The sequence below is a fragment of the Gymnogyps californianus genome, chromosome 4 (assembly GCF_018139145.2).
Source record: "Gymnogyps californianus isolate 813 chromosome 4, ASM1813914v2, whole genome shotgun sequence".
Classification (NCBI taxonomy): Eukaryota; Metazoa; Chordata; class Aves; order Accipitriformes; family Cathartidae; genus Gymnogyps; species Gymnogyps californianus.
The window spans coordinates 13,367,856-13,393,011 of record NC_059474.1 but is presented as its reverse complement, the minus strand read 5'-3'; the positions used below and the strand labels follow the sequence as shown (position 1 = coordinate 13,393,011).

Sequence of the window (25,156 nt, the reverse complement as noted above, 5' to 3'; positions counted from 1 at the left end):
TAGCACTCAGTACAGACAGCCTTTTATCCCACTTCTGTCCTGGATGCCTTCTTGACAAGCGTTGTGTCTAGGTAATGTGCTGTGATCTGAAATGAATTTGCAGCCTTTTTGGATAAGACTGAAATGATGTTTATGTTCTGTGTCTTAATTTCAATATCATAGGTCCATCAGTTGCTTCAGGAGGGACGATTGGAATTTGTCATTGGAGGGCAAGTGATGCATGATGAAGCTGTGACACTAATTGATGATCAAATTTTACAGTTGACGGGTATGCATATTCGCATTTAACTTTTATTTTTCATTGTTATGACCTTGGGGGTTTTGTTTGTTTTTCATTTCTCCACCCCAAGATTGCTATTATTTTCTTACTCTTTAAGAACTGATTAAAGCATCTCTTATTTTTTACTTGCTGGTGGTTTATCTGTCAAAATCTTTGCTTTCAAAAGAATCAAACACAACAGTTCTGCAGTAAGCAGAAAGGTTACTGAAAGCTGACTTGCAGTTTAATTGATGTCAGTTATAAACTCCTTTGGAGCAGAGGCGCGCACGTGTGTGTGTTTGTGTGTGTTTTCAAATTCAGGGTATGAAACACTCTGCAAGTAAATACCTCGTAGCAATTCAGAGTGTGGGGAGGTTGTAGCGTTTAGGCAAAGTCTTCTGCAGAACGTGGGCCATAGAATGTCACTGAGGTCATCTGAACTGAGTTGAAAGACTTGCTTGATGCAGAAACCTCCATTTGTAATCATGATCAGCAGCTTCTGTTAGAAATAGGTGCGTATTTCCAAGAGATGCACTATTTCCCATTTTAATCTTCTAGCTTCTGCTTCCAGCCATTCGTGTGTTACGCCTCTCCATCTGAAGGTTTAAAGTGTCTTTTAGTATTTAGGTTTATCTCCATCTGGTTAATGGAAAAACAAACAGGATAAATCATGCCACCACTGTGCTATAGATGCCTATAATATGCCATGAGGGAGTAGCACGCTTTTTTGGGGCGGGAGGGGATGTATTAGCACCAGCTGTCTGTCATGGCTGATATAAACCCTGCCCGTTTCAGGGCTACACTCTGGGCACCTTTCTATATGGGAGCGTAAAGGGTCAGAAAAGGCTTTTATCATTTGCTGAATCTGACTGCGCAGCACCACTGGCCTTGTTCCTTGCTTGTCAGTGTTTATCAGGAGTGCAGGGATAGCAGCTGCTTTTGCATCCTAGTGAGTCACCATATCACACTCTGGCCAAGAGGAGGAGAGGGGATGAACTTCCCCCCCCCCCCCCCCCCCCCCCATCTGACTCCTGTGTTTAAAGGTTGTTATATGGGCTTAGTACAGCGAACCCAGGACTTCTCCAAAGAAAATATTAATATTGACTGAAGAGTCCTTTTGTTAAATGCAAATACAGCTTTTTCCTTCATTGGAGTTAGCTGCAAAAAACATTATTTCTAATTTAATATTTCATTCTGTGTATAAACATTTTTTTTTTAAAAAAGAAAATTCAAGTTTGATAATTTATTCAGCAGGAACAAAGATACATTACTGTATTTTAAAGTCCCCACTTATTTTTCCTGAATGCACTCTTCTCAGTTTAATTATGAATACATACAAACAAAAAAATGTATCCTTGCATTGTGTGTGTGGAGTTCATCTTGAGAAGACAAAGCCAGTGCAGAGATTTGGGGTCTACATTTCGTGTCTTCTGTCTGTCCAGTCAGCTGTGTTTTGGAAGAGCCTAGCAAACTCTGCCTAAAATGTGCTTCAGTCAGAAGAGTTAAAATAAACACATTGTTTGTGAATATTTTCACTAGAGAAGACATTAACCATGGAAAGATGAAGTGAAAAGAGAATGCCTTGCAACCTCAGTTATTCAAACGTGATATTAAAATTTGGAATGGAGTTAGTCCAAAATGGGGAAGATAAGGTTGTATTTTCAAATAGTTCTGAGCACAATTCCAGAACTATGAAATTAAGATCTGCAAATTTTTTTTTTTTTTTTTTTTTTTTTTTTATGATGAGAATCCTAGTGCAATATACTGGAGTTCTGAATAAAATCTACTGCTTAGCTGGTTGTTTTGTTTAAATAGTTTGTCTGAGTTTATTCTATTGTCTGGTCTTTCTGGTTTGGGGGTTTCTTTTTTTGAAACTCATTTCCATACAAAATTAATAACATTGGTTGTAAATAACATCTATCAAGATTGCTATTAACCTTTGGCTTTTTTCTTTTTTTACAATTGAGGATCGTATTCATATTAGTTTTGTTTACTGGATGGCTTCCCTGTCCCTTTGTCTTTGATATGAGACTGAAATTTTCTGAAAACGGGTGGTATGATTTGAGCAAACACAAACTAAACCCCAGCTTGTTGTTTTCATGCAGACTCCAACCTGGCTATTAGCCTTAACCTAATCTGTATCTAAGTACTTTTTCCCAGGCCTGTCTCTAATCATAATTCCTTTTTGTTATTCATCTTTTATAATGTTAATAATTTACACTTGGCATAGCAAAATAAATATTGTCAGTGTGAAACTTTCTGCTGAGAATCATTAAATTCCTGAAACTTTAAATGCTTTGGAAAACAGCAACAAAGAGCTATCCTTTAAGTGCTTATCTGTAATACTATATGCTTATTAAATTTATAAAATGAACTTGTAAAAGTGTTCCTAATGTAAGCAAATTTTGCTTTGCAGAAGGCCATGGATTTTTGTATGAAACTTTTGGGATCAGGCCTCGGTTTTCTTGGCACGTTGATCCTTTTGGAGCTTCAGCTACAACACCAACTCTTTTTGCTCTGGCTGGTTTTAATGCTCATCTTATTTCTCGGATTGACTATGATCTGAAGGCTGACATGCAGAAAAACAAGGTAAAAATACCCTTAGGAATGGAACCCGTTGCCAGCCTCTACTTACAGTAATCCAAACCATGACATTAAGATAAGCATCTCTCTGATCTGTACAAGAAAACATAGGTATTTCTTCTCTAAAAGTCACATGCCAATTGCATGTGGTAATGGTGAAATATATTGAATCTGTGTAATATGGTCAAGTAATGTCTTTGTGACTTCTGGTCAAGGATAAAGTATAGTCTAGCCTGAAGAAGACATAAAATGCGGGCAGTTGGGCAAGGCGTAAATTGACATTGAATTAGAAGGCATCTAGAATGGGGTTCAGCTTCCCCTGAGAAAATCTTAGCTATGTTGGGTTTTATATAGACTGTTTTAAAGTGTAGTGTGTATGTTTGGGCATGGTGGTTGTCATGCTTGGAACACTTATTTGTGCCTGTAAAAGTGATAATACTAGGTCAGTTAGGGTGGCAGCTAATCGTTTTTTTGCTGAATTCAGTTTTTGTTTCATGTTCTGCCTTCTCTCGCAGTGTCCCATACACAGTAAATGTTTTTCTTTTCATATCACAATGCTGGATCCTGATCTGTCATCAGTTTTACACACTAAATTATGTGAAAATAGGGGGCTTTCACTAGTATGAGCTTGGCATTGGGCAGTTTTTATGAATCTTGGGTGAAACTCAAGCGTCTCTGAAGAAGACAGCAGGATTCTTGTTGAATTTGGTGAAGCCAGGACCTACCACCTTATGTTTGCACTGAATTGTGATGCTTCCTTTCTGCTAAAATCTTTTATGAGCTTTTGACAATCTTTTCCCATCTAATTTTTTTTCTGGCACTTGACAGTCTGGAGGCTTCCAAAACTGTAAAAAATCTTTTTCAGTTGATTAAACATTGATTCCCACTGACTACAGTGCAATCCAGACTACATCTGGGTCTTTCCTAGCTTAGAGGTGTTCAACTTCCACTGAAACAAGTGAGGTGTAATGCCTGTGATAAGCTAGGCTTACATCTGGATTTTAGCAGTATGCTGGCAGCGTGCTGCCTCCTCTCCTTCTCCATCAATTCAAATAGAAAGAGGCAACACTATAGCTTCCTATATATAGTATGTGACCTTGCTTGGGGTGCCATTGGCTGGTCTTAAGTAAAAGCACTTGAAGTATTACTAGTGGTGGAAAGGAAGATGGGCACTCTGAAGTCTTAAGTTGTTAATGATGGTATTTCTGCACTTGTCATCAAGGGTAACAGTTTCTTACCTTTTTTGTTTTCCAGAAGCTTCAGTTTGTATGGCAGGGCTCTCCTTCCTTATCTGAAAGACAGGAGATCTTCACCCATGTTATGGATCAGTACAGCTACTGTACCCCATCACAAATACCTTTTTCAAACAGGTCTGAAGATTTCCCAAATAGGCAGAGATATTGATCACTTATGAGATTTATATTATTGGAGTTTAAGCATTTTCTTTGACTGTTTTCTGTCAACAGTATTCTACTGCTTTCTCCTGACCTGCTGTAGGTCAAGGAGATGTCTAGACTCTGTAGATCTGAGTCAGGATTATTAAGCACCCCCAGCTACCCACAATAATACGTGAAGTTTGCTCAGTACCTAACAATTGAATGCTCAAAAGTGACACTTACTATTGACAGACATTAAAAATACTTAAAAATATTGACAGACTTTAAAAATAATGTCCTCTAGCACCAGGAGGCTTGGAACACAGGTACTGCTTTCATCTACATATATATGTCATGTCAGTCCTTATCAAAAAAATGTAGAATAAAAATGTAAAACAAATAAATTGCTGTCAACAGAAAATGTCCAAAGCAGGATTGGGTTTTTGTTTCTTTGACTGGAAAGTTAAGATTTAAAAACTCCAAGAAGCTCAGTATGGACTTGGCTATTGCTAATTGATTTTCTGTGGGAGATTTTCAGCATTATATTGGGCTGAGAATGTGTATATTATCTGTGTATAAACTAAAGCGACTAAAATTTTCCGTTTACTTTGTGAAAAAAATCCAAGAGCTTTTGAAAACTTTATTTTGCTCGCTGGCTTATCCAGTAAAATACTCTTTGTAAACAAAGTCTACTTGGGGGAACATCCTTATTGTTACAAAGCTTGCTGTTTTGTCCTATGATTTCTTTATTCTATGCCAGCAAGCAGCAGGGACTTGGAAAGTTGCACAGCATGAAAAGAAAACTGGACAACCTTCCCCCCACCTCCACCCCCAAATAAACACTAAAACCTAAATACTAGCAATGAATATAAACTGAATTTTTTTGCTTCTTATTCCCTGTGTGTCTGCATTTTATCCCAGCACCTTTTGATGTGTTTTTCCCAGTTGAATAAATCCTGTTTATAGCCTATTGCTTTCTCCTTCTACTTAGATCAGGATTTTATTGGAATGGAATTGCAGCTTTCCCAGATCCACCAAAAGATGGCGTTTATCCAAACATGAGTCTCCCTGTTACAGATACTAACATCCATCTGTATGCACAAACCATGGTGGCAAACATTAAGGAGAGAGCAGCCTGGTTCCGAACAAGTGATGTTTTGTGGCCATGGGTAAGTGCCTGATCAGCCTTTGCTTTAGAAGTGGCAAGCATACCTACAGTATGGACAGTAGGTAGATGGTACCATGCTACAGAATGTACTGCAAAAATGCAGGTACAAACCACATGTCGGTAAGGTGTTTTTCTAATAAGTGGGGTCCAAATGTCTGATTAGTAATGATTTTTAAAAACTAGAACTTCCTTGTACAGTCTGCCAGATGTCTACCAAGTCTTCCACCCTACTTAATATAGAAAGAAATGTGACAAAATTGTAAAGATAACCTCTTGTGAAACTATATATTGCAATATCACTTCCTTTTTTTTCTCCTTGTTTTGTCTGTTTAAATGATCTTTTTACATAACTGCTTAGCACAACATAACTCTGTATTAACAAAAATGATAGCATTACAAGAAAATGTATTACGCATTAGGTAGACAAGGTCTTTTCTGACTGATGTGTAATCATTTTCTTATACAGTCTTTGTATTTTATTTGGAAACATAAGCATATCCCAGCTTGGTCAGCCAAACACTTTTTTAAGCAATATGCTGTGTTAATTACATCCTACACATATACATAGCACTGATATGCTTTTGCTATTTTTAAGTCCTTAGAAAAGAATAACTTGGCATACACTGAATGTACTGTCTGTTTTTTAATTTTGATGGTTGCTGTGGGTCTCAATTACAGTATTAAAGGATGATGTGTGTTCTTAAGGTGGCTATTTCACCACAATATCTGTTGTTGCAAAGAGAACAAACATTTTCTGACTGATGTAGCCTTGAGTCACTGATTTGTTTTTCTCCCATGTTTGTGACACTGTTACTTATATTGAATTTTTTTTTTTTTTTTTTTCTTTTTAGAGGTTGAGGGGAGAAGTGGGATATAATACTCTGTAGTAGTGCTATAGCGAAAGTTATGCTGGAATGGGGAGGAGAGAGTTTTGAATAGTACGAATAAATTCCAAATTTCTAGATCAAAACCTGCAGTTTTGCAGTAATGTAAGAAAATTTCAGTCTCTGACTTCCTGATTTGTGTGCTTGTGATAATGAGCTTTAAACGAAGTAATAAAAGTTTGTTACTCATTCATAGTGCTATGTAAAGAAGTAGAGAGAAATAGATATACGGATACCTCTATAGCTAAGCTTAGCTATTTTTTCATGATTACAAACAGTTTGGAGTACTTGGATTTTTTTTTTTTTTTTTTTTTTTTCACTTCAGTTAAAAAATCAGGAAATACACACCTTCCCCTTTAAGGTCAGACCTCACATCTAGACGATTGGCACTTTTGTGATGAGTTATATGGACAAACAAGTGTTCGTTCATGATCTGAAGCACCTAGCCGTGCAGGAGGAGGCATTGGGCTGTGGGGCAGTGTAAAAATTCAAACCTGCCTCTCTAGAGGCCATAGCAGCAGATGCATGAGGGGGTATGGAATTGTCTTAAGGGCTGGAACTGATCCTTGAGATGCTTTTTGGCCTGCGTGGTTGAACTAACTGTACAGTAATGTATGGCATTCCTGTGCAAAGTTTTGTTCAGATGGTGAGTGGATGTGATGATGAACTACAGCAGGTTCTCCTGGATATCCTTGTTCTACAGAGCTACAGTGCTCCTGAGCTACTACGTTCTGTGTCAGTGTAAGCAGGGTCTACCAGCCCAGCAGATCCCCTTCTGTGGTGCAAAGTGTCTACTTTGTATGATGAAGTCTTCTTGGATCATTAGTAGAAAGTAGTGCTTTATAAATATGAAGTAGTTTTGACTGGTAAACATATTACTTCTTCCCCACAAATTTAACTGGAGTCACCATTAGGAAGCCAGTCAGGAAGTCAGTTTGCACTGACTGCCGTACTTTTCAGTATTTGGTTTGATACATTTTAGTAGCTCATTCCAGTTTGAAGTTGTTTTCCAGTTTCTGCTATATGCATGCAGAAGATCTCTGGGTATCTCAGAAGAACTCTTCTGTTTTGGAAGTAGAATTTCCACTTTTCTGATCAGTGACCTGTTAGGTCTGAGGGACAGGCATGTGCACTAGGATTCATAAAGGATGTGACAGTGACCTTGCTTGAATCACCTAGCAAATGGAGAAGGGATGGGGGTGGCACTCATATCTGGGAAAGAGAGGGGAGAGTAATCGCCTTTGAGTTCAATTGAACTCATCAGGTTCAACTCATTCATGAGTTGAATGGGTTCAGCTCATCAGGTTAAACTCCTTGAGCTCATCAGGTAAAGGTTGGGGTGGAAGATGGGATTGCAAACAAAATAGAGCCTGCTTGGCCATTTCTTCAAGCATCTGCTAAGCTTTGAAGGCAAATTGCTGAGAGCATCTTTAATTTGAAAGAGATCAGGATTGACTTGTGCAATGTTTTCTATCTCAAGCACAGAGACATGAAGATGAGGATGCATTAAGCTGGTGTCAGTGTTGGAAGGCTTCAGTTAGGCCTTTTTATGTGGAGAAGGTTTCTTAGCATGTTATTGTGCTTCAGATCGATGCCTACACTGTAATACTGATACTGTAAGAATACATGTGGTGCCATGGCTGACTGACTCTCATTTTCCTGTTCAGCTATTGTAGTTGAACAAAGGCATGATTAGTTATGTCTTTTTTTAAATGTTTGTACGTGCAGATAGTCTGTATTGAGATGCCTTCAACAGAAGGCAGAAGTTGTGCAAGCATGCTCAAAAAAAAAAAGAGGCTTTAATACACAGTGTATCACCTCTTGTAACTATTTGGATGAGCATCAGAAGTACTATAGTCTACTGTCATGATGGGGCATCAGCAACACATTGTGTGATGTTTGTACTACAGGGATCTCTGTCCAGATTGTTTGGTTTCACATCATGTCCTCAGCACTTCCTAAAGCTGTAAGCATTCTTAAGAGCAGAAAATAAGAACTTCCTTATTTTCTGCTAAGTAGGAGAAATGCAGTGTGAAAAGAAACAAAGGTCATCTTTCCAGGCATGTATGCATGCATTTTCCAATTGCTACCACGAAATTTCATGCTCTTGCACAACATGGTGTGTCAACACACTTCTCCCTGTCTGTAATGCTGGTTGCTTATCAGCTGACCTGTGCAAGTAACCCTACCCATTCTTGACATTTTGTAACAAATAACTTCTATATAGGCAGTCAAGATCAAAAGAAATACCACTTTGACACAGACTAGTGTTAAAAAAGATCCTTCTAAATTACATGACCCAAAGTCATTTGGCTGTTCTGTTTTTGGAATTTCAGGGCTGTGACAAACAGTTCTTTAATGCGTCTGTTCAGTACTCCAACATGGACCTGTTGTTGGATTATATTAACAAGCATTCTGATGAGTTTGGAGTGGCTGTCCAGTATGCCACTGTTGGTGATTACTTCCAAGCAGTTTATAGCAAAAATCTTACATGGGAAATTCGGGACTCTCAAGACTTTCTTCCATATTCAACAGGTAATTAAGTTCACAACTGCATAATGTCTGCCCCAAATGTATGTATTTAAAATTTTAATAAAGGGAAATTGAGAAAACGAGAAATAAAGTAAGAGGAAAACCACCATCTCCCTATAACATTTATTTACACTACCAGGTGTCATCAACTAGACAAGCTGATCCCAACTTAATGGTATAAGAAAGATGGAAGGGCAGTGGTTGGAATGTTTCTTTGGAACCATTGGAAACAATGGGTGGAAGAAGAGACCCTGAAAGAAAGAGTGTAGAAATAGGCAAACCTGGCAAGAAATCTAACTTGAGGTTTTTTGTTTTGCTGTCTTGAATAACAATACAGTGCAAAGGAAAGCTAAGCACAAGGTATATTCGTGTGTGTAATGTCATCCAAATTTTTTTAATGACCTGAAGAAATGTATAGATACTGCACTAATCAGGTTCTGTTACAGTGAAAACAGTGAGCAATGAGATAAACCTGTAGGCCTAGGCCACCTGGCTGAAATTCAGTGAGATATTTCAGTGGATGGATGAAGGAAAAAAAGACTGCAAAGTATGTAACACACGGCGAACTGGTTAGCAGACAGCAGTGATAGCACAGGTGCTCCGCAGAGGTGTGCCAGCACGACTAATACACAAAGTCTCATATGACATTGGCGAGGTCCTGTCTGAACTCTCTAAAGATGAGGTCCTATTCTGCTTCAAATATAGATTTTGACTATTTGTTTCATGTTTGGACATTTAACTTGGAATTCATTCTTTTCTCTGCCTCCCACACGTTAGCATGCACAAATAACCTGTAGTCTCCTAGGTGTTCTGCAGTATTAGATGTGCATGTTACGCCTCTCCTGTTCCCCAAAAATGAGCTGTAGTAAGGACACAGTGCTCCAGGATCCAGGGAACTGAAAGGAAACTGATAAACTGAAAGATACCTAGAAACAGATGGATGCAGGGCCAAATAGAGCCACGTCCCGTTGTTACTGTTTAAAAGAACTGGATTATGCATAGATTAGAGCACAGATGGGAAACACGACATGGAGTAATCTATGAATGTCTGAAGGAGAAGCGAGGCAGGTAACCAAGGGACCAAGGCAATCTGAAAGCTCTTAGGGTACTTCTTTATTAGTATGGTGGAATAGGAGTGGTCAAAGTGAAACAGTTGGTGCTGAGGATTTGATGTCTGCACTCTACGTAATTGCAGGAAAATTGGATACAATCTGGTCATATGGACTGAATGCCCATTAATGCTTGTTACATACCATCAAGAATCCAGTTTGTGAGCTCCAAAACCAATCTTTTATATAAAGCAAAGTATACTAGGTAAGGACGACTGGTAGATTCCTTTCAAAAGCATGTTCCTGGTCCAAACAAAACACTAATGTAGATGAACTTCTGAAGTCTCTTGTAGCTCTAGGAGAAAGTCTTGTCTTTTTCATTAAAGAAAACAGTTTTAAGTTCTGGGGGGGGAAAAAATTGTGTTAGAACTGAAGTCTCAAAAAGTAAAAATACCGCTGGTATTTCTGAAATTTCATGATGTGACACAAATTCATTGCAGCTGCTTGTTGCTTGCTTGCTTCTTACTTGTTGCACTACCTTAGCTTTTCAAGCAGAGCTGAAAAGTACTGGGAAGATAGGAAAGAAGGCATGCCATACCCAACATCCCTTTAATCCTTTTCCCCAGTAAATTTACCCTTTTAGGCCTCATATCAAAATATGCAGAGAGAAGACACCACTAACTTCTCAGTTTCTAAACTCATTAATTTGTTTCATTGCCTGGATTATCATTAAAATGTCATTGGTATCATTAAAATACCTTTCTGTATAATTGTAACTACCACTACTTCATCACATTTTTTGGTACTGTGGATGTATATCTCAGACTATTACAACCCAAATTTAGCTTCTACATCCAATATTCTGTAACATGTCTGTTAACTTTTAAATTAATAAAAATAACTATTGCTTCCTGTGAATCATTGCATGGACGGATCCCTTACCTCCCTCTAGGGATCATGTAATATCTAACAACTTGCTGATAAATGCACTGCCAGTTTTAAGTGCTAATATCCTTTTACATCTGGGCTCTTACCTATATCTTTTGGCATAATTTACAGGCAGTAGTCAATTGCCATTAGCTTGCATAATAGCAGCACCTTCAATGTTCCAGGTGGGTGCCCACACATAGATGCAATTTATTCCCCAAAGGGCTTACTGTGCCTTGCAATTGCAGTATAGATTTGAGTGCACTTTCTCCCACATACTGTTTTGCTTCTTGATGATTAATCCTCTCTCATTCTTTCTATGCCATTTTATTATGAGTCACTTATTGGGCTCAGTGTCATTTCTGACATATGCCTCGGAAACTCAAGTTTTATGTCCCAGATAAGTATTTCCTTTTTCTACTCTACATTCATTGTACTGTGCTAGTATGTATATGTGACTCTTCTGCTTGTAACCTTGAAAACTGAAATGGAATTCATTCTGTTTGAACTTCTAGCATTTTTCAGGCCAAAAAGAGTTTGTCCTGGAGTTTTTGAGCAAAAGATCCCATTTTCTAATTGTTGTCTTTGATCCTAGGCTGATAGCAGATTGTTATGGTTGCATATATGCACTTTATAAAGCACTTTCTGCAACTTCTCTCTGGAAAAAACTATTTATCAGTGGTATATTTTTAAAAAAATTCCCCCCAAAACAAAAAAAAAAACCAACCACTAAGTAGAGATTTGGAGGTTTTGAAAACAAATATTTGTTTTCAAATATTTCAAATATTTTTGAAAACAAATATTTGCTATGGGATACTGGAACATATTAGCACAAATTAACTGTTGAAATACTTGCCACTGACTACTTGAGGGCATCTTTTGATGTAGTTTGAAGTGCTGCAGTAGTTTGGAGTCATGTTATCACATCACTGTTTCTACTCCATTTTGAGGAAATGAAATTTAAGATAAATCCCTTTGACTAAAAGGGGGGAGTATAGAGAGCTTGTATCAAGCAGTAACCAAGGATTATAATCCACTTTCTTTATTAATAAGTAATAAAATATGCTTCAGTGAAACTTCTAAAGTTTTGTGCAGATCCACAAAGAAAAAATTTCTGCAAACACAGGTTAACTTGGTCGATAACAGCTTTGTATCAACCCTCATATTACTAGGCCTGTAGGAAAGACTGTAGTTTTCCATAGTGCATGTTTATGGCTGTGTTTCTTTGTAGGGCTTATGACTGTTCCATTTGGTGGCTGATGTGTAAACCCACAGCAGGTTTCACGTAAGAAGCTGTACAGTAGTAGTCTAATAAATAACAAATAAGTGATAACTGAAATGGTATTTTGACATATACTGGATCTGTTCTACTCTTTAATAGAGTCATTTCAAGCATGGACTGGGTTTTATACTTCTCGGAGCATGTTAAAAGGAATCGCAAGGAGAGCAAGTTCACTGCTTTATGCTGGAGAGTCCTTTTTCACACAGTATGTCCGGAAACACCCAGCAAGTTCTATTTGCAGATGTGGAGCCTTGAGGCAACTTCAGAGCCTTAGATGGGCAGTTTCAGAGGTAAAGATTGATTTATTTTTTAATTTGAATGAAAATGTTTATTGCCCGAAGGCAAAGCTTTGCTTAAGCATTTCAGCTGGAGTGTCTTGAGGTTGATTTTATGTTTTTAGACATAACTTTCCCCTTTAGCAAGTCATAAGTAAAAATAAAGCAATTTTTCAAAAAACTCTTGAAACATGACTTCAGCCCCTTAGCCTTGCATTCAAGACATGGTTATTGGCAAATATTTTCTTCAGCCAGTAAAAGAGTATGTGGTTTCAAACTTTGCACATGAAATTCCTTTTCTTAATGTTAGTTTTATTATTTACGAAATGGTTTTTAAAAATAAAATAAACAAAAAACCCCTGAACTAACTGAAAACTACTGATAATCTCTACTGCAAGTTAGAAGAGGAAGGACAGAGTTGTTTCTTCAAAGTTCAGCAGCTAAGTGATCAGCCTCATACCATTAACCATTTACAGGCCTCAGTGCTTTTGCTGGTAGTAAGTATTTTTTCAGCTAAGTTCCCACTAAGATCTGGTCAATAAATGAAAAACCTGTCTTGTTACGGTATTTTTTCTGCATTCTTGTTTTTGGTAACTTGTGGGTTTTTTTTCTCTAAGTAAGTAACTTTAGTAGTTTCTAAATATTAAAAGAGGAATATGTACAGAAGGAAATATGTGTGCATCTTGTCTTTGACCATTTCATTCTATATATAGCAATTTGGAATAGGCAAAATGTGAATCTGTGAATATAGCTGTAATACCGTGTTATTTTAAGTTATATGTCTGAAGGTTAGTGGACCATGTTAATACAAATGCAAACCTGAAGTTGTCATCCTGTTGCATTGTGACCTTTTAAACTACTCTTAAATGTAAGGTCCAGCACCACGATGGTATAACAGGCACAGAGTCTCCCAAGGTGAAGGACATGTACATGAATAACTTGATGTATGGAATGTTCAACGTAAAGAAGCTAATGGCTTGCATAATCTTTGACATGAACAGTGCAAAGAAGAATGGAGAGGTCTATTCTTCTGTTTACAACAAAGACTCAGGAATACCAGGTACTTTTTAACACAGCTTTTCCAATTTTCAGGCTAACTTATGAAAGCTATCATGTTTTCCTCCAAAACAATCAACATACTAGGTACCACCTAAGTTCTGTGAACCACGGCTGGAAAATCCTGTTAGCCTTATGACACCTGCTAGATCTGAGGCAAACTCAGATGAATTTATGAGCTCTCAGATCTCAAGCATCTGAAACCAGGACCTTTAAACTGATGTTAGGCAGAGCCCTGCCCCAGTGCATATATTAGACCTGGCTCCCAGATTCAGACCTCAACTATATAACGGAGGGTAGGAAGAGGTGATGATCAGGGTAATTACTAAACTGACCTTACTATGCAACATAAGATTACGCAGTAAGAAGCACAGTCACAGTTAAGAAATGTTCTTGCTGTAGTGTACTGCCAGCTTGTGTAAAAAACGTAAAGGAATTTTTAAGGGGCCTATTCTAAAGACTCTACATTCCTTTTTATCTTTACTTTGGAAACTTTTTAAACTGTCAAATGTAAGTAGTGCCGTGGGCTGTGCAACAGACTGATACGTTTTTTTACGGGTTGTTTTTAGATTAGGCTTCTCATTTGATCTTCTGTATAACTCTGATAAAGTTAATACTGTATGACCATGAGTTGTGGTAAGCTGCTTATTTTCACTAAATGCATTTACATTCAACTCAGGTGTCATTTTCTGAATACACAGTCTCTTTTTATTGGGTAAAGAATAGAAGAATAAAGCACAAGAGGCTTTTATGAAGTACTATAAAATGTTTTCCTTTTTTCAATCATGAAGTTTTACTGTGGGGTTTTATGTTAATATTTTGTAAGATGTTGTACCTGGACAGATCTCTCAAATAATTTTTAATATCACATTTTAAAAATACATAGTTTTAGTGACTGATAGCTTTGTTTGTGTGCACAAAGGTGCTACAGATGTTGACCAATATGTTGTTGTCTATAATCCACTGGCATGGAACATCACTACCGTTGTCATGGTTTCTGTCAGCCACTTGGCAGTGAGCGTATATGATGAACTGGGACATTCTGTACCAGCACAGGTACTTCAACTTTGCTTCTTTCTGTTGCTTTTTTTTCACTTGTCAGTTTTCACTGGCTTGATCCTACCTCCTGTCAAAGTGTAGTAATATATAGTATTACAGTGAAAACAAGTATTAGTTCAAACTGGGATTTTCCTAGTCCTTCAAGGGATTTGTTTGGGGTTTGGTTGTTGTTGTTTGTTTTTTTACACTTGCCTGTTCTCTCAACTAGAATTTTTTTGTCTTGATGTCCAAAAGGGCTTCCTGCTCTTCTAATGTGTTTGGTTTGTCCTTTGCATGCCTGCTGTCTGTGACCTGGCACTTCTTATCTTGCTTTTCTTTCTATAAAAAACAGTTACCAATAAAGCCTTTTTGGTTGAAGCCTTGCCCTACAATTGACAGTCCTTTTTGTATAATTGACAGATTGCCTTGAGGAGAAGAGATTTAAGAAATGTAGGTCTTATTTACAAGCCCAAAAGAAACTGGGGACAGTCAGCTGCCATATGACATATCATTCTGTCATTGCCAAGCTCCAAGACACAGCCAGCTGTTCCCTGGGACAGAAGAAAGTGGCCTGAAATGAAAGCTGGCACTAGCCTTTCTGAGGAGTATCTGCTGTAGAGAGTGTGTCATCATCGATGGCTTGATAAACCTGTAGGAATGCCTCCTGCACATAAGGCCTGAAGAGGCATGACACAATTCCAGATGCTCCCCTCTGTCCCCGAGATGCCAGATAGCTCAGCAAGTTCTGCCAGTTGGACAGAGTTTCTATTATCTGTGGCTTATGACTATCACTGTGCATCAAGGCACATTGTAGTCAGGTAGTGATACACAACAGCTATCTCCTGTTCCTATGGCATAAGACCATACTGTCTTTATCTGGAAGCCATCAGTCTCCTGGGTTAGCACATGGTCATGCTTACCTGTCAGCCACTTACCTCCCAGAAGTCCCACCGTCTGAATTACTTTAGCCTTGTAAGATACAAGGAGGCTGACATATTTAAACCATTTATTTCAGGATTTAGGATGCCCTGAAGTCAAACTGTCATTCTTTATTTTAAAAATACAAAGTTCTCTGTTCCAGAGTCGGTCTGTACTCTCCTTTGCCAGAAGTTACCATATATGGGCATGTGGATAGTCACTTGAGGCTAAATGAAATCTCTTTACCAATCATGAGAAGGTAGTTTGGGGTCTTTTTCTTCCAGTATGTACTATTCAAAAGTACATTCATATCGCACACTCCTTCCTTTTGAGAGAAAGAAATTTTTAGCTCAGAACCCTGATGTGAATATGTGGCTGAGAGGAATTGAGACTTGGCAAGTGCTCTGCGGCCTTCTGCACCACACGTGTGAGTTGTATAGTGAAGGAAGAGAATGAGAGTAGGCCCTGTTGATACCACTAAGGTTAGGAGGTCTGTGGGGTGAGTAACTGGACATATGCCAATCTGCAGTGTGAAGGTACAAACAACTTGCTTTAATTTCTGGTTAGCCATAACTAACCTCTTTGTCCATGTAATCTGTACAGTATTTCTCTAGTCACATTTTCTTGCCCCAAACCAAAAGTAGTACTAAATTACATAACATTAATGGGCAGGATACACGTAATTGAAAGATGATCAAAAACTATTGTTTAAGGTATTTTGATGTTAAGTAACACTGGTGTTCTGTTTAGTGTTCAAAAGTATGCCACATGCTTCTACCTCCCTCTCCGTGTGCATTGCTTAAGATGAGGGCATGTCTGGGTGCTTCCTCCTCTTCCCACGAGTTTTCTCATACTTGCACTAGTCACCTCCCTTACGTTTCAGTCTCTTTTCTGTCATTTGATTGATTAGTTTAATTTGTCATTATTTCTGCTCATGTAGACATTTCACAATGCAATTTTAAATCAAGATCTGCAATTCCATGTTCACATTAAAATAAGATCTAACTTTGTAATTTGCTTAGTGACCCTCTTTCCTTCATAGAAAGGCTAAACTTAAGCCAAGTTCACCAAACTCCCAATTAAAAGCACCACGGATCTACATTATAATTGAGAATTATAAGAATGGCATGTTTAGAAATTTATTTTTAAAGTAGTAGTTAATTTTTGTAATTTAGGGCTTACAACACATGAAGATAGTTGCCTTGCTAATTAATTTTCTGTAATGGAGCATTGTTGTGTATGTTAACATACAGGTTCAAAGCTCGGCAGAGTCCCATTCCACCTATGATCTCTACATTCTAGTTACAATAAGTGGTCTGAGCTACAGAAAATACAATGTTAAACCCTTGAATGGTAAGCAGTCTGCATTTATTGGAAGATCAGTCAAGTACAAGCGAAAAGGCATAACTCGTGCAGATCAACAAAGTCGACAGTTCCTTCCTGTGGTTAACAACTGCTATCAGGTCTTGTTTGACCAAAGCACAAATCTAATGCACAGCATTACAGAGAGGTGAGATTGCCTGCTTGTTTTTAATAATGTTTCAGATTCTGTAAAACCCTGTGTAAAAACAAGTCCAAGGACTGTATTATGTGCCTTAATTCCGAGACTTAACTCACAAAATGTTCTTTACCGTTATTCAATATATATACAATATATTTTTTTCTTACATTCCCAGCCTCTTTCCTGTTGCAGTTCAGCTTTGCATCTATTATGTACAAAATGTGTTTGTAAGTAACATAATTTTTCCCCTTCTGTGGATTCACAGGGAGACTAACCAGACTGTCCAGTTGACCCAGGAGTTCCTTGAGTACCGTGTGAATGGAGATGTAACAAAAGGACCCATTTCAGATAACTACTTATTTGCCCCAAATGCTTCAGCTGTTCCAGTATCAAAAGCAGTGGGATTGGAAGTGGTTTCTGGAAACTTGATGACAGAGATACGGCAGTATTTCTATAGGTACAACACTATTACAGCTTCACTTCACTGGAATGTTTAATTCTCTGTAGATATGTATGAGATTAATTCTGTGTAGTTACTCCTGAACAGTGAGCTCCGTGTACTGTTTAGGATTTATACAAAAGAACTAGCATGCATCTGCTAAATGTAGTGCTGAGGAAGCACCTCCTTTAACTAGCACATATTGCTGCAGGGAGGGAGGTGAAGATTGTTCAGAGTTATCTTCTGTGGTTCGCTTGATAGTGAAGCTTCTGTTGGGATCCTGGTTCCATACAATTCAATGAAAATTGCAACTAACATCATCTTACATGGGTGGCATTTGGACATAATGGTTCATTTTTATAACTACGAATATCTTCCTTACAAGCGAATTAGAGAAAGGAGAAATTAATCCTACGCAAGGACACTCTGCTCCCTGATGAACTAGCTACTTTTCTGTGTTAAAATTATATTAGTCTACAACCCCTTCACCCTCTTTTAAATCTGGTTATTTGATTGAAGCCTTTTGCTTTACATGGCATTGTACAAGGATTGTAGTTGAGAAGGATCTTTGGAAAACAGCGGAATTCTTGCATCAAAATTAATGTTGCCCAGATTGAAAAAATACCTGTATTCTGTAGAATGTGAATGGGTTGCTTATGGAGTCATAATTCTTTCAAAATTTTTTGTTAATTTTGAGAAAAACAGAGCCTCTCTAATCAAATGAAGAGTCCTCTTTACACTTGCAACACTAAAGAAAATTGTAGGATATAATTTACTCCAGCTGAATATCTGTACATTTGAAAATAAAATTGAAATTAAAAATAATTGAATTAAAAATAATTGTATGTCCAAAACCAGGACATACATGTACATGAAATATATAGGAAACAGGCAAGAAAGTTGTCTATGTGTAGGACAACATCATGACTGATTTGCAAGTCTTGACATAACCGATCAAGTGCTCCACTTTATAAACTCTGCATATCTTTCCTCTCATTTTTATAGTAATGTTACTGCTCAGGATTACATATACGCGGTATATACCAGGATGTATACAGTACCAGAAGGCTATGATGGGAAGTTGCTTTGCCATAGGATAGAGCAAGAATACCGCGTTGGGCCTTTGGAATTAAATCGTGAAGCAGTTCTAAGAACAAGCACAAATTTGAATACCAGGCAGCTACTCTACACTGACAGCAATGGATATCAGATTCAGAAAAGACCATTCAAGGCATATGTGAATAACACAGTGGCTCGGGTAGGCACAAAGGTGTAATCCAAAGTCAGTTGTGTCTTATCTTCATTCTCCGTTACTGTTACCTAAGTTAATATTATCACTGCATGATTTACTGTGTGTTTTCAGAACTATTATCCTATGGTCCAGACTGCCTACATTGAAGACAATACCACAAGGCTGATGTTGCTTGCAGAAAGAGCTCATGGTGTCTCAAGTCAAGGAAATGGACAAGTGGAGGTAACATATAATTTTTTTTTTTTTTTTTAATAGGAGAGCATAATTTCGTGGCTGCTGATAATGTAAATAAAGCATAATGGCTGATTACTGTTGTGACATTTACCTTCCCAATACAGGTGATGCTTCACAGAAGACTATGGAACAACCTTCAGTGGGACCTGAATTACAATCTCACTTTGAATGACTCTTCAGTGGTTCGCCCTGTGATTTGGCTTATTTTAGGAACCAAGGCTGTCACCAATATTTTGTATCGGACAAGTGGACTGGCGTTAGAACACAGGCCAGTAGTAATGTTTGGAGCATTATCAGGTAACTCATTCTGTCTCCTGTGCTATCTTTACCATCTGAATGGCTTATTTATTTTGCTCTGATTTATGCAGTTAGGTTTGTAAATGCAGACTTCAAGCCTCCTGTGTGGCAAAGTTAGTATACAGTGAGTTCGGAGGCAGATTTAGAGCCTGCTAATTATTTTGCATTAATTTCAAACATGAATGTTGTCCAAGTGTATGAAATGTTTCTCTTGTTATGTAATTATCTCTCCTTTCAGAGGAGAATGCATTTTAAAGTATCTAATGAGAACAAAATGTCCACACAGGGAATTAGTGCAAAGTAGCTAGCGCACCATATATCAGCTTCCGGGATGCTGAGTCCTTAATGACCATTTTTGAGTCATTCTTTTAAAAATATTTGTTTGACTTATTAACTAAAACTGAAGTCTAGTAGTGGAATAGCAACTTCAAGCTGCAGTGAAATTTGCTTTATGGAAAGCCCTAATATACTTCTCCAGCAGTTAAAATCATGCTGCTTTCTGCTTTGTATCTCAGGTGGCCTTGGAGCAGAAAGCATAGCATCTGCTTTGCATCTGCCTTGGCAGAAAAAGCAAAAATCTCTTTGCCCTTCCACAGTACCCTAGCCAGGTTTGTGTGTGTGATGGATATTCGATGTTTGCTTTGTTTCACTTTGCATGGAGGAGATAAACCAAAGCTACCTGGACAACTTCAGCAGAATTCAGTCCACGGTTCACCTGTAACTGTCCCACCTAATCTTCATCTCCAGACTCTGAGCATTCCAGGGTGGAGATACAGCTCTAATCATGCAGAGCAGGTCCACAGTGTCCGCATGGGTAGGTGCTTTCAAAAGGGTGGCTGGATGTTACACTTAAAGAAGCTGGCTTTCTTTTCTGTCTGTCTTCTATGGCTAATACTTTTATTTATTCAAAGTGTTAAATTCCTCTATCAAGAAAGTTAATTGTACTATATGATTGCTCTACTCAAATAGTAAAATATTTCTTCTGCATGCGTTCATCATGCCTGTAAGCATCATTCCTGTCAATAGCGGGAGCTGTTAGTCCTCTTACTAATTTGAAAAAACAGGCGTTAAGTTCAAATTATGAGAGCATAAAGCTTAAAAAAAAAAGTTGAAAAATTTGTTTTGTTTTTAAAGTAAGAAAATGTTTGCATTTTGTTTTCTCTTAAAGGTAAACAGAAGCAAGGTGATGCAGACTTCAGTCGCGTCCTGCTAAGAATTAGGCACTTGTATGAAGTTGGAGAAGATCCTGTGCTGTCTCAACCTGTGATGGTAAATCTGAAGGTAAACTTAATCTTTTGAGACAGAATACCACTTGAGGTGTTTTTGTTCCAAAGACAACTGGTTCTGGAATGAAACATCCTGTGTGCTAGAGACTCTACAAAAGATGGATACGAAAATACTAGTATAACTGTGACCTCAGAGGGAAGCAGGTCTTATTTTTACTCAGCTTTGCAACAGAGAAACCATTACTTCACATGAAGTTGCCATAGGCACAGCATGAAGGTCTGCATAAATATTGGTAGGACGGGTTCTGTTGATCTCTTGGTTGTCTAACACTTCCTGCAGTACTTTAACCAGTGCAGAGAGTGGGAATCTGTTTTGCTGTTTCTTTAGTTATTGCAAGTTGTACCTATAGTTAATGAAATGTGGACAGGATTAAAGGAAACAAACTTTTTTCACGTCTATAGTTTATTTCTGCGAGTTGTTGAAACTTTGGTCACTTCCATCATGTACTGTGTATTTTCAGTTTCTTGTTTATTTGATCTTTCATATAGAAGTAGATTATTTTATAATACATGGCAGGGTTTTATTATTTTAAAATAATGAAATTTTGATTGTGATGACAGAAACATGGGGAACAAGGTGTAGGGTTCTGTTTTGTTTTTAAAAGTGCAGTGTGAGTTTCAGCTCTTGAATGCAGAGATTAGTAGGCTCTGAACTTTGCTATGACACAGAGGAAGCTCTCAGCACCTCAGCTTCTTAGTTTGAAGCCTGGTGAATCTGTAGTTGCCCTTATGTTGCATAACCTAGCAGATTTTTAAAGTCTCTACTGCTCTGCTTTAACAGATCAATGCCAGAGATGAAAGCTCTACTCTGGTCTAACTGTGTACTAGATCGGTGACTGTGATGGTATTTTCAATAAACGGTGGTTTGATTCCTTGTGTTTTCTTTACTCACAGTCTTTGCTAAAGGAATTAGGATCAGTGATGCTAGTGGAAGAGCGATCACTCACAGGCACCTGGGATGTAAACACTTTGAAGCGGTGGAAATGGAAGACTGCACAATATCCAAGCAAAGGTGGGTGGAATAAGGTGGTTGGTGTCTGTATTGTTGTTTACTGTTGAAGCTTGATGAATGGTCTAATTAAAAATATTAAAATATTTGCAAGATTAAAAATGTATTGTTCTTCTATATGACAGACCTAGTATCTGGCAGAGCCTGCAAGCAGTAACATTTAGCAAAGATTCCCTGCAAGTACCAGACTGCTGTATTTCTCTGATGGCTTGTTTTGCCTAGAAGTGTTAAAAAGCTTGGAATCTTTCTGGAGTTATCTTTGTCCAGATAGAAATGTCTACTTTATAAATTCACACTTGTGACACAGATTGATTTTGTTAGATGCTGATGAGTTGTGTTAATCTAAGCTTAAGCCTGTGCTGCAGAAAACCAGACAGCTGCAGTTAAAAATCCCGACTGTAATGAGCTTGAAGGACTGTGTGGATATGATTCAAGTTAGGGCTGACTCTCAAGTCAAATGCTGTGGGTCACCTCATTTCATTTCTCATTCCAGTTAGTTGCTTGGACATTGTCCTTACTGTTACATCCATATATGTGTCTTGTAAAAAGCTTGCAGAGGTTTTGGGCTGGGCTAGGTGGGAGTTTAGAGCTCTGCTTGACCTGCAGCTAGGAACCTGCTTGCTGTTTACTCATGATGAGGAAAAAGTGCATGACTGGGGAGTTGTTCATGTTTTCTGTGTGAGTCAGTGTGTGAAAAGTAGATGGATTGTTGTATATTTTAATATTATGAATGAGTGCATCTTAGGCTCCATATTACAGCTTTAAGGCGGAGAATCTGCTCAAACACCAGCTTTCAAGGAAGGGATGAGTTAAAACTGTTGAGATAGAATAATATGTACATTTGAGTAAAGCTTCTTCTTGAATAAATGACCAACATTTTTGTGTTTTACAGGATTCTCCAACAGTACAGAGACCTCAGAAAACTGTATAGTAACTGTTCACCCAAGGGAAATAAGGACTTTCTTTGTATACTTTCAAGGTCAATAAAGTTTCACGTTGTATTTCAGGAGTGTAATAGCTTCCAATTTTTGTTTCAAGACATGAGTGATAATCTTGAAAAACATTCTACTACTGTTAATGAAAGGAATAGTCATTTTGGAATAAACTCTAAATTTAATTAAACTGTTGGCCTGAGTTGTGGATATTTTTGTTGGTTAATTATTTACAACTCATTTTTTCTCTGAAACATGTTCAATTCAAAAATACAGAAATTACCTTGGTGTTGCAGTGCAAGCATATTGAACATTTTCGTGCTTGCCGTGGGTGGTTTTAAAGTGATTGCTTCTATGATGCTTCACTGTGAAGCACTGACAAAGTCATATTAGTCCTACAGTCTTGAATTGTCTTTCTAATTAGTGGTGATCTCAAGAGTCTTTTCATAGGGGTTTTATTGTTAGAGGAGATGACTTCCAAGTCACAGAATACTGATTTGCCAAATGACGTTCTGTTTCTACATGCAAGGAGGTGTATGCCTGTTTATGTGTTTCAGCTACTGTGTCTTTTGGGCAACAACAGCAAAGTTTCTGCTTTGATGTAAACTGAAATCAAATGTACTGTTTGTATTCCTTTTCACTAAGTTCCTTTAAATTGTGTCTCTTAAGGTTCAGATCTGATTGGCTTTGCTTTACAGTAACCCAGTCCTGGATGTTCAGTCTTGTGTTCTGGGTAAACTGGAGTCTGTCGACAGAAGGTGTATTGCCACATGGCCAGTAACTAACTCATCATGTAACCTGAAGCAGGAACACCGTTCTTATGACGCTGTGAACTTTCATACTTCTCAGGCTCAAAGAATGTGCACAGTGGCAGCAGGAAATGTTTCATTAGCATCAAGTTGAAGTTAATTACGGAGGACTGTGTTGAGGGGTTAAACTGGCAGTAAGTGCAAATTCTAAGCAGGTCTGATTGAGCAGCACTAAAAGGAAACTTGGACAGCGGCTAGCTTTCCTAATAGCTTGTATGTATTTATGTCCAAAAGAAAAGTTGCATTTTTCTATTTTTCTTCTTAGCTCTAAACAATGTGGAGCCGTAGAATCTGATTCTGTTCACGTGCCATTGGGCATCTCTACTTATTTTACTTATTCACCATGAAAATGCACATAGCTGAGATGAGAATCAAGTCAGTCACTTCACTGCAGTGGTAATGATGAATTATGCTTGGTGCAACACTGCAAAGCTATTTCTGACCAGTGAAACATAAAACTGAAAGAGGAAATACATAGGTTTAAAAGAGGAAAATAGGTCCCTTTTCAGTCAGTTAATAATTCCAGATCCAGAATCATGTAAAAATGACGTTTTACTGTGGTAATTGTTCTAATTTACTTTGGCTGTTCAGCAATAATTTTTTCGATGTGGAGACACTGTTCAAGAACAAAGGAAACAGAGTGAAAAGGGCTCTCCCAGAATAGCTATTGTGAATAGTTATGCTGGAAGAGCGGCGCTGGTGGTCAATTTTTCCATGTAGACAGCCTGTGTATACTAACTGGTTGCATCTCATTAAAATCACTGCAGAAACTGCCACATTCAGTTATTGGATGAAGAAAGGTTGTTTCATGTTTTCTATTGGTTATTTTTCATACTGGGCTATAAATATTTAGTGATATGCCAATCTAACCTGCCCTGCTGCAGTGAAAGCCATTTTCCTGCAACATTAAGCCCAAAGGGGATGTATATAGCACTGTAACTAGGATGCAGTAAAGCATGATGGCAGCTATTTTTCATTTTGTTTTGTGTATGTATTTGGGAAATGAAATGTGTTCAGTTAAGTCGTTTTCCTTGCTTGTACATCTTTTCTCATTCCCTGCTTGGTTATGCCATGTAGTATAATGGGTATGCTGTGTAGGTTACCCAGTGGTATGATTACAATTCATATTTTTGTGACTGAAGTGGTATTCACTAATACACGTGCTGGTAACAGCAAATTATGCTGGTAGATTATAAAAATTGAACTGTGTCTTCAGTGGGCAATTGCATGGCCAATCCCAGCCAAGTAGTAAAGGATCCTACAGCTGCTAACTCTGGGCACTGCTTTCCCAGATGTCAGGTTGATATGTTTCTAGTAGGCTGTGTTAGAACAAATCCTACAAAAACCTTCTGTATGCAGGATACTATAAACAGGAATACCTCATTATCAGCTGATTTATCTGTTGGGGGGTTTTCTACTTCAACTTGTGGAGACTTTCTGATTTAAAAGAAAAAGAAAAAAACCCACAGAATATTTTATCTGGAGTTATTTCAGTGCAATTGGCCATCAGGGAATAATTTGCCAGACTCAAATCTTGTATTGCACCGGAGGCATCCAAGACTGTGGTCTGTAAAAAGCATGCCATTCCTGCTAGCAGATGATGTCGTTGCATATTTTATATATTCTTTTTCCTGAGAAATCTCAGCCAAAGCAAATGGAAGCCTGCAGGCATTCAAATCTCTGTAGAGGGACCTGTTTAGTTATCATCCTTTTTCTTCCCTCATGTGTGTCAAGATAGTGAGGGGAAATATTGCAGTGCTACATCAGGACTTGATAGAAATCAGGCCGCTCTGTACTTAAATACTACTTCAAACCATACATCAGATGGGACACACAAAAGAAAAGAGGGTGGATGTAATGTTATAAGCAGAGGAAAAAGTCACGCATGCGTGCAGCATATTTGTGCTACAGTAAATAAGTTTTGTTTTTAATTTTTGTTGGAGTTAAGGAAGTAGCAGTTATACAGCGGAAGAGCTAGGAGGAGATAGCAGAGCACTTGGGTGTTGGGGAAGGAGAGGATGTGACGAGCAGTCAAGAGTGAAACTGATAG

The 25,156-nt window shown here is 38.0% G+C and overlaps 1 protein-coding gene across 3 annotated transcripts in view; it reads left to right on the top strand.

The window, feature by feature from the left end:
- MAN2B2 (mannosidase alpha class 2B member 2) overlaps positions 1–22,481 on the top strand; it is a 31,724-nt gene extending 9,243 nt beyond the window's left edge. For 2 of the 3 annotated variants that reach the window (XM_050896165.1, XM_050896164.1), the window contains 17 exons: positions 163–268; positions 2,676–2,848; positions 4,097–4,212; positions 5,210–5,387; positions 8,607–8,805; positions 12,160–12,350; positions 13,209–13,395; positions 14,314–14,447; positions 16,601–16,857; positions 17,114–17,305; positions 18,293–18,545; positions 18,651–18,761; positions 18,878–19,070; positions 19,732–19,884; positions 20,239–20,351; positions 21,251–21,368; positions 22,258–22,481. In XM_050896165.1, coding sequence (XP_050752122.1) covers positions 163–268; positions 2,676–2,848; positions 4,097–4,212; positions 5,210–5,387; positions 8,607–8,805; positions 12,160–12,350; positions 13,209–13,395; positions 14,314–14,447; positions 16,601–16,857; positions 17,114–17,305; positions 18,293–18,545; positions 18,651–18,761; positions 18,878–19,070; positions 19,732–19,884; positions 20,239–20,351; positions 21,251–21,368; positions 22,258–22,352 — 2,769 coding nt within the window. In that variant the 3' untranslated portion in view covers positions 22,353–22,481. The remainder of the gene's footprint in view (positions 1–162; positions 269–2,675; positions 2,849–4,096; positions 4,213–5,209; positions 5,388–8,606; positions 8,806–12,159; positions 12,351–13,208; positions 13,396–14,313; positions 14,448–16,600; positions 16,858–17,113; positions 17,306–18,292; positions 18,546–18,650; positions 18,762–18,877; positions 19,071–19,731; positions 19,885–20,238; positions 20,352–21,250; positions 21,369–22,257) is intronic. The other variant, XM_050896163.1, reaches the window with a different exon arrangement.
- Positions 22,482–25,156: the final 2,675 nt, after the last annotated feature.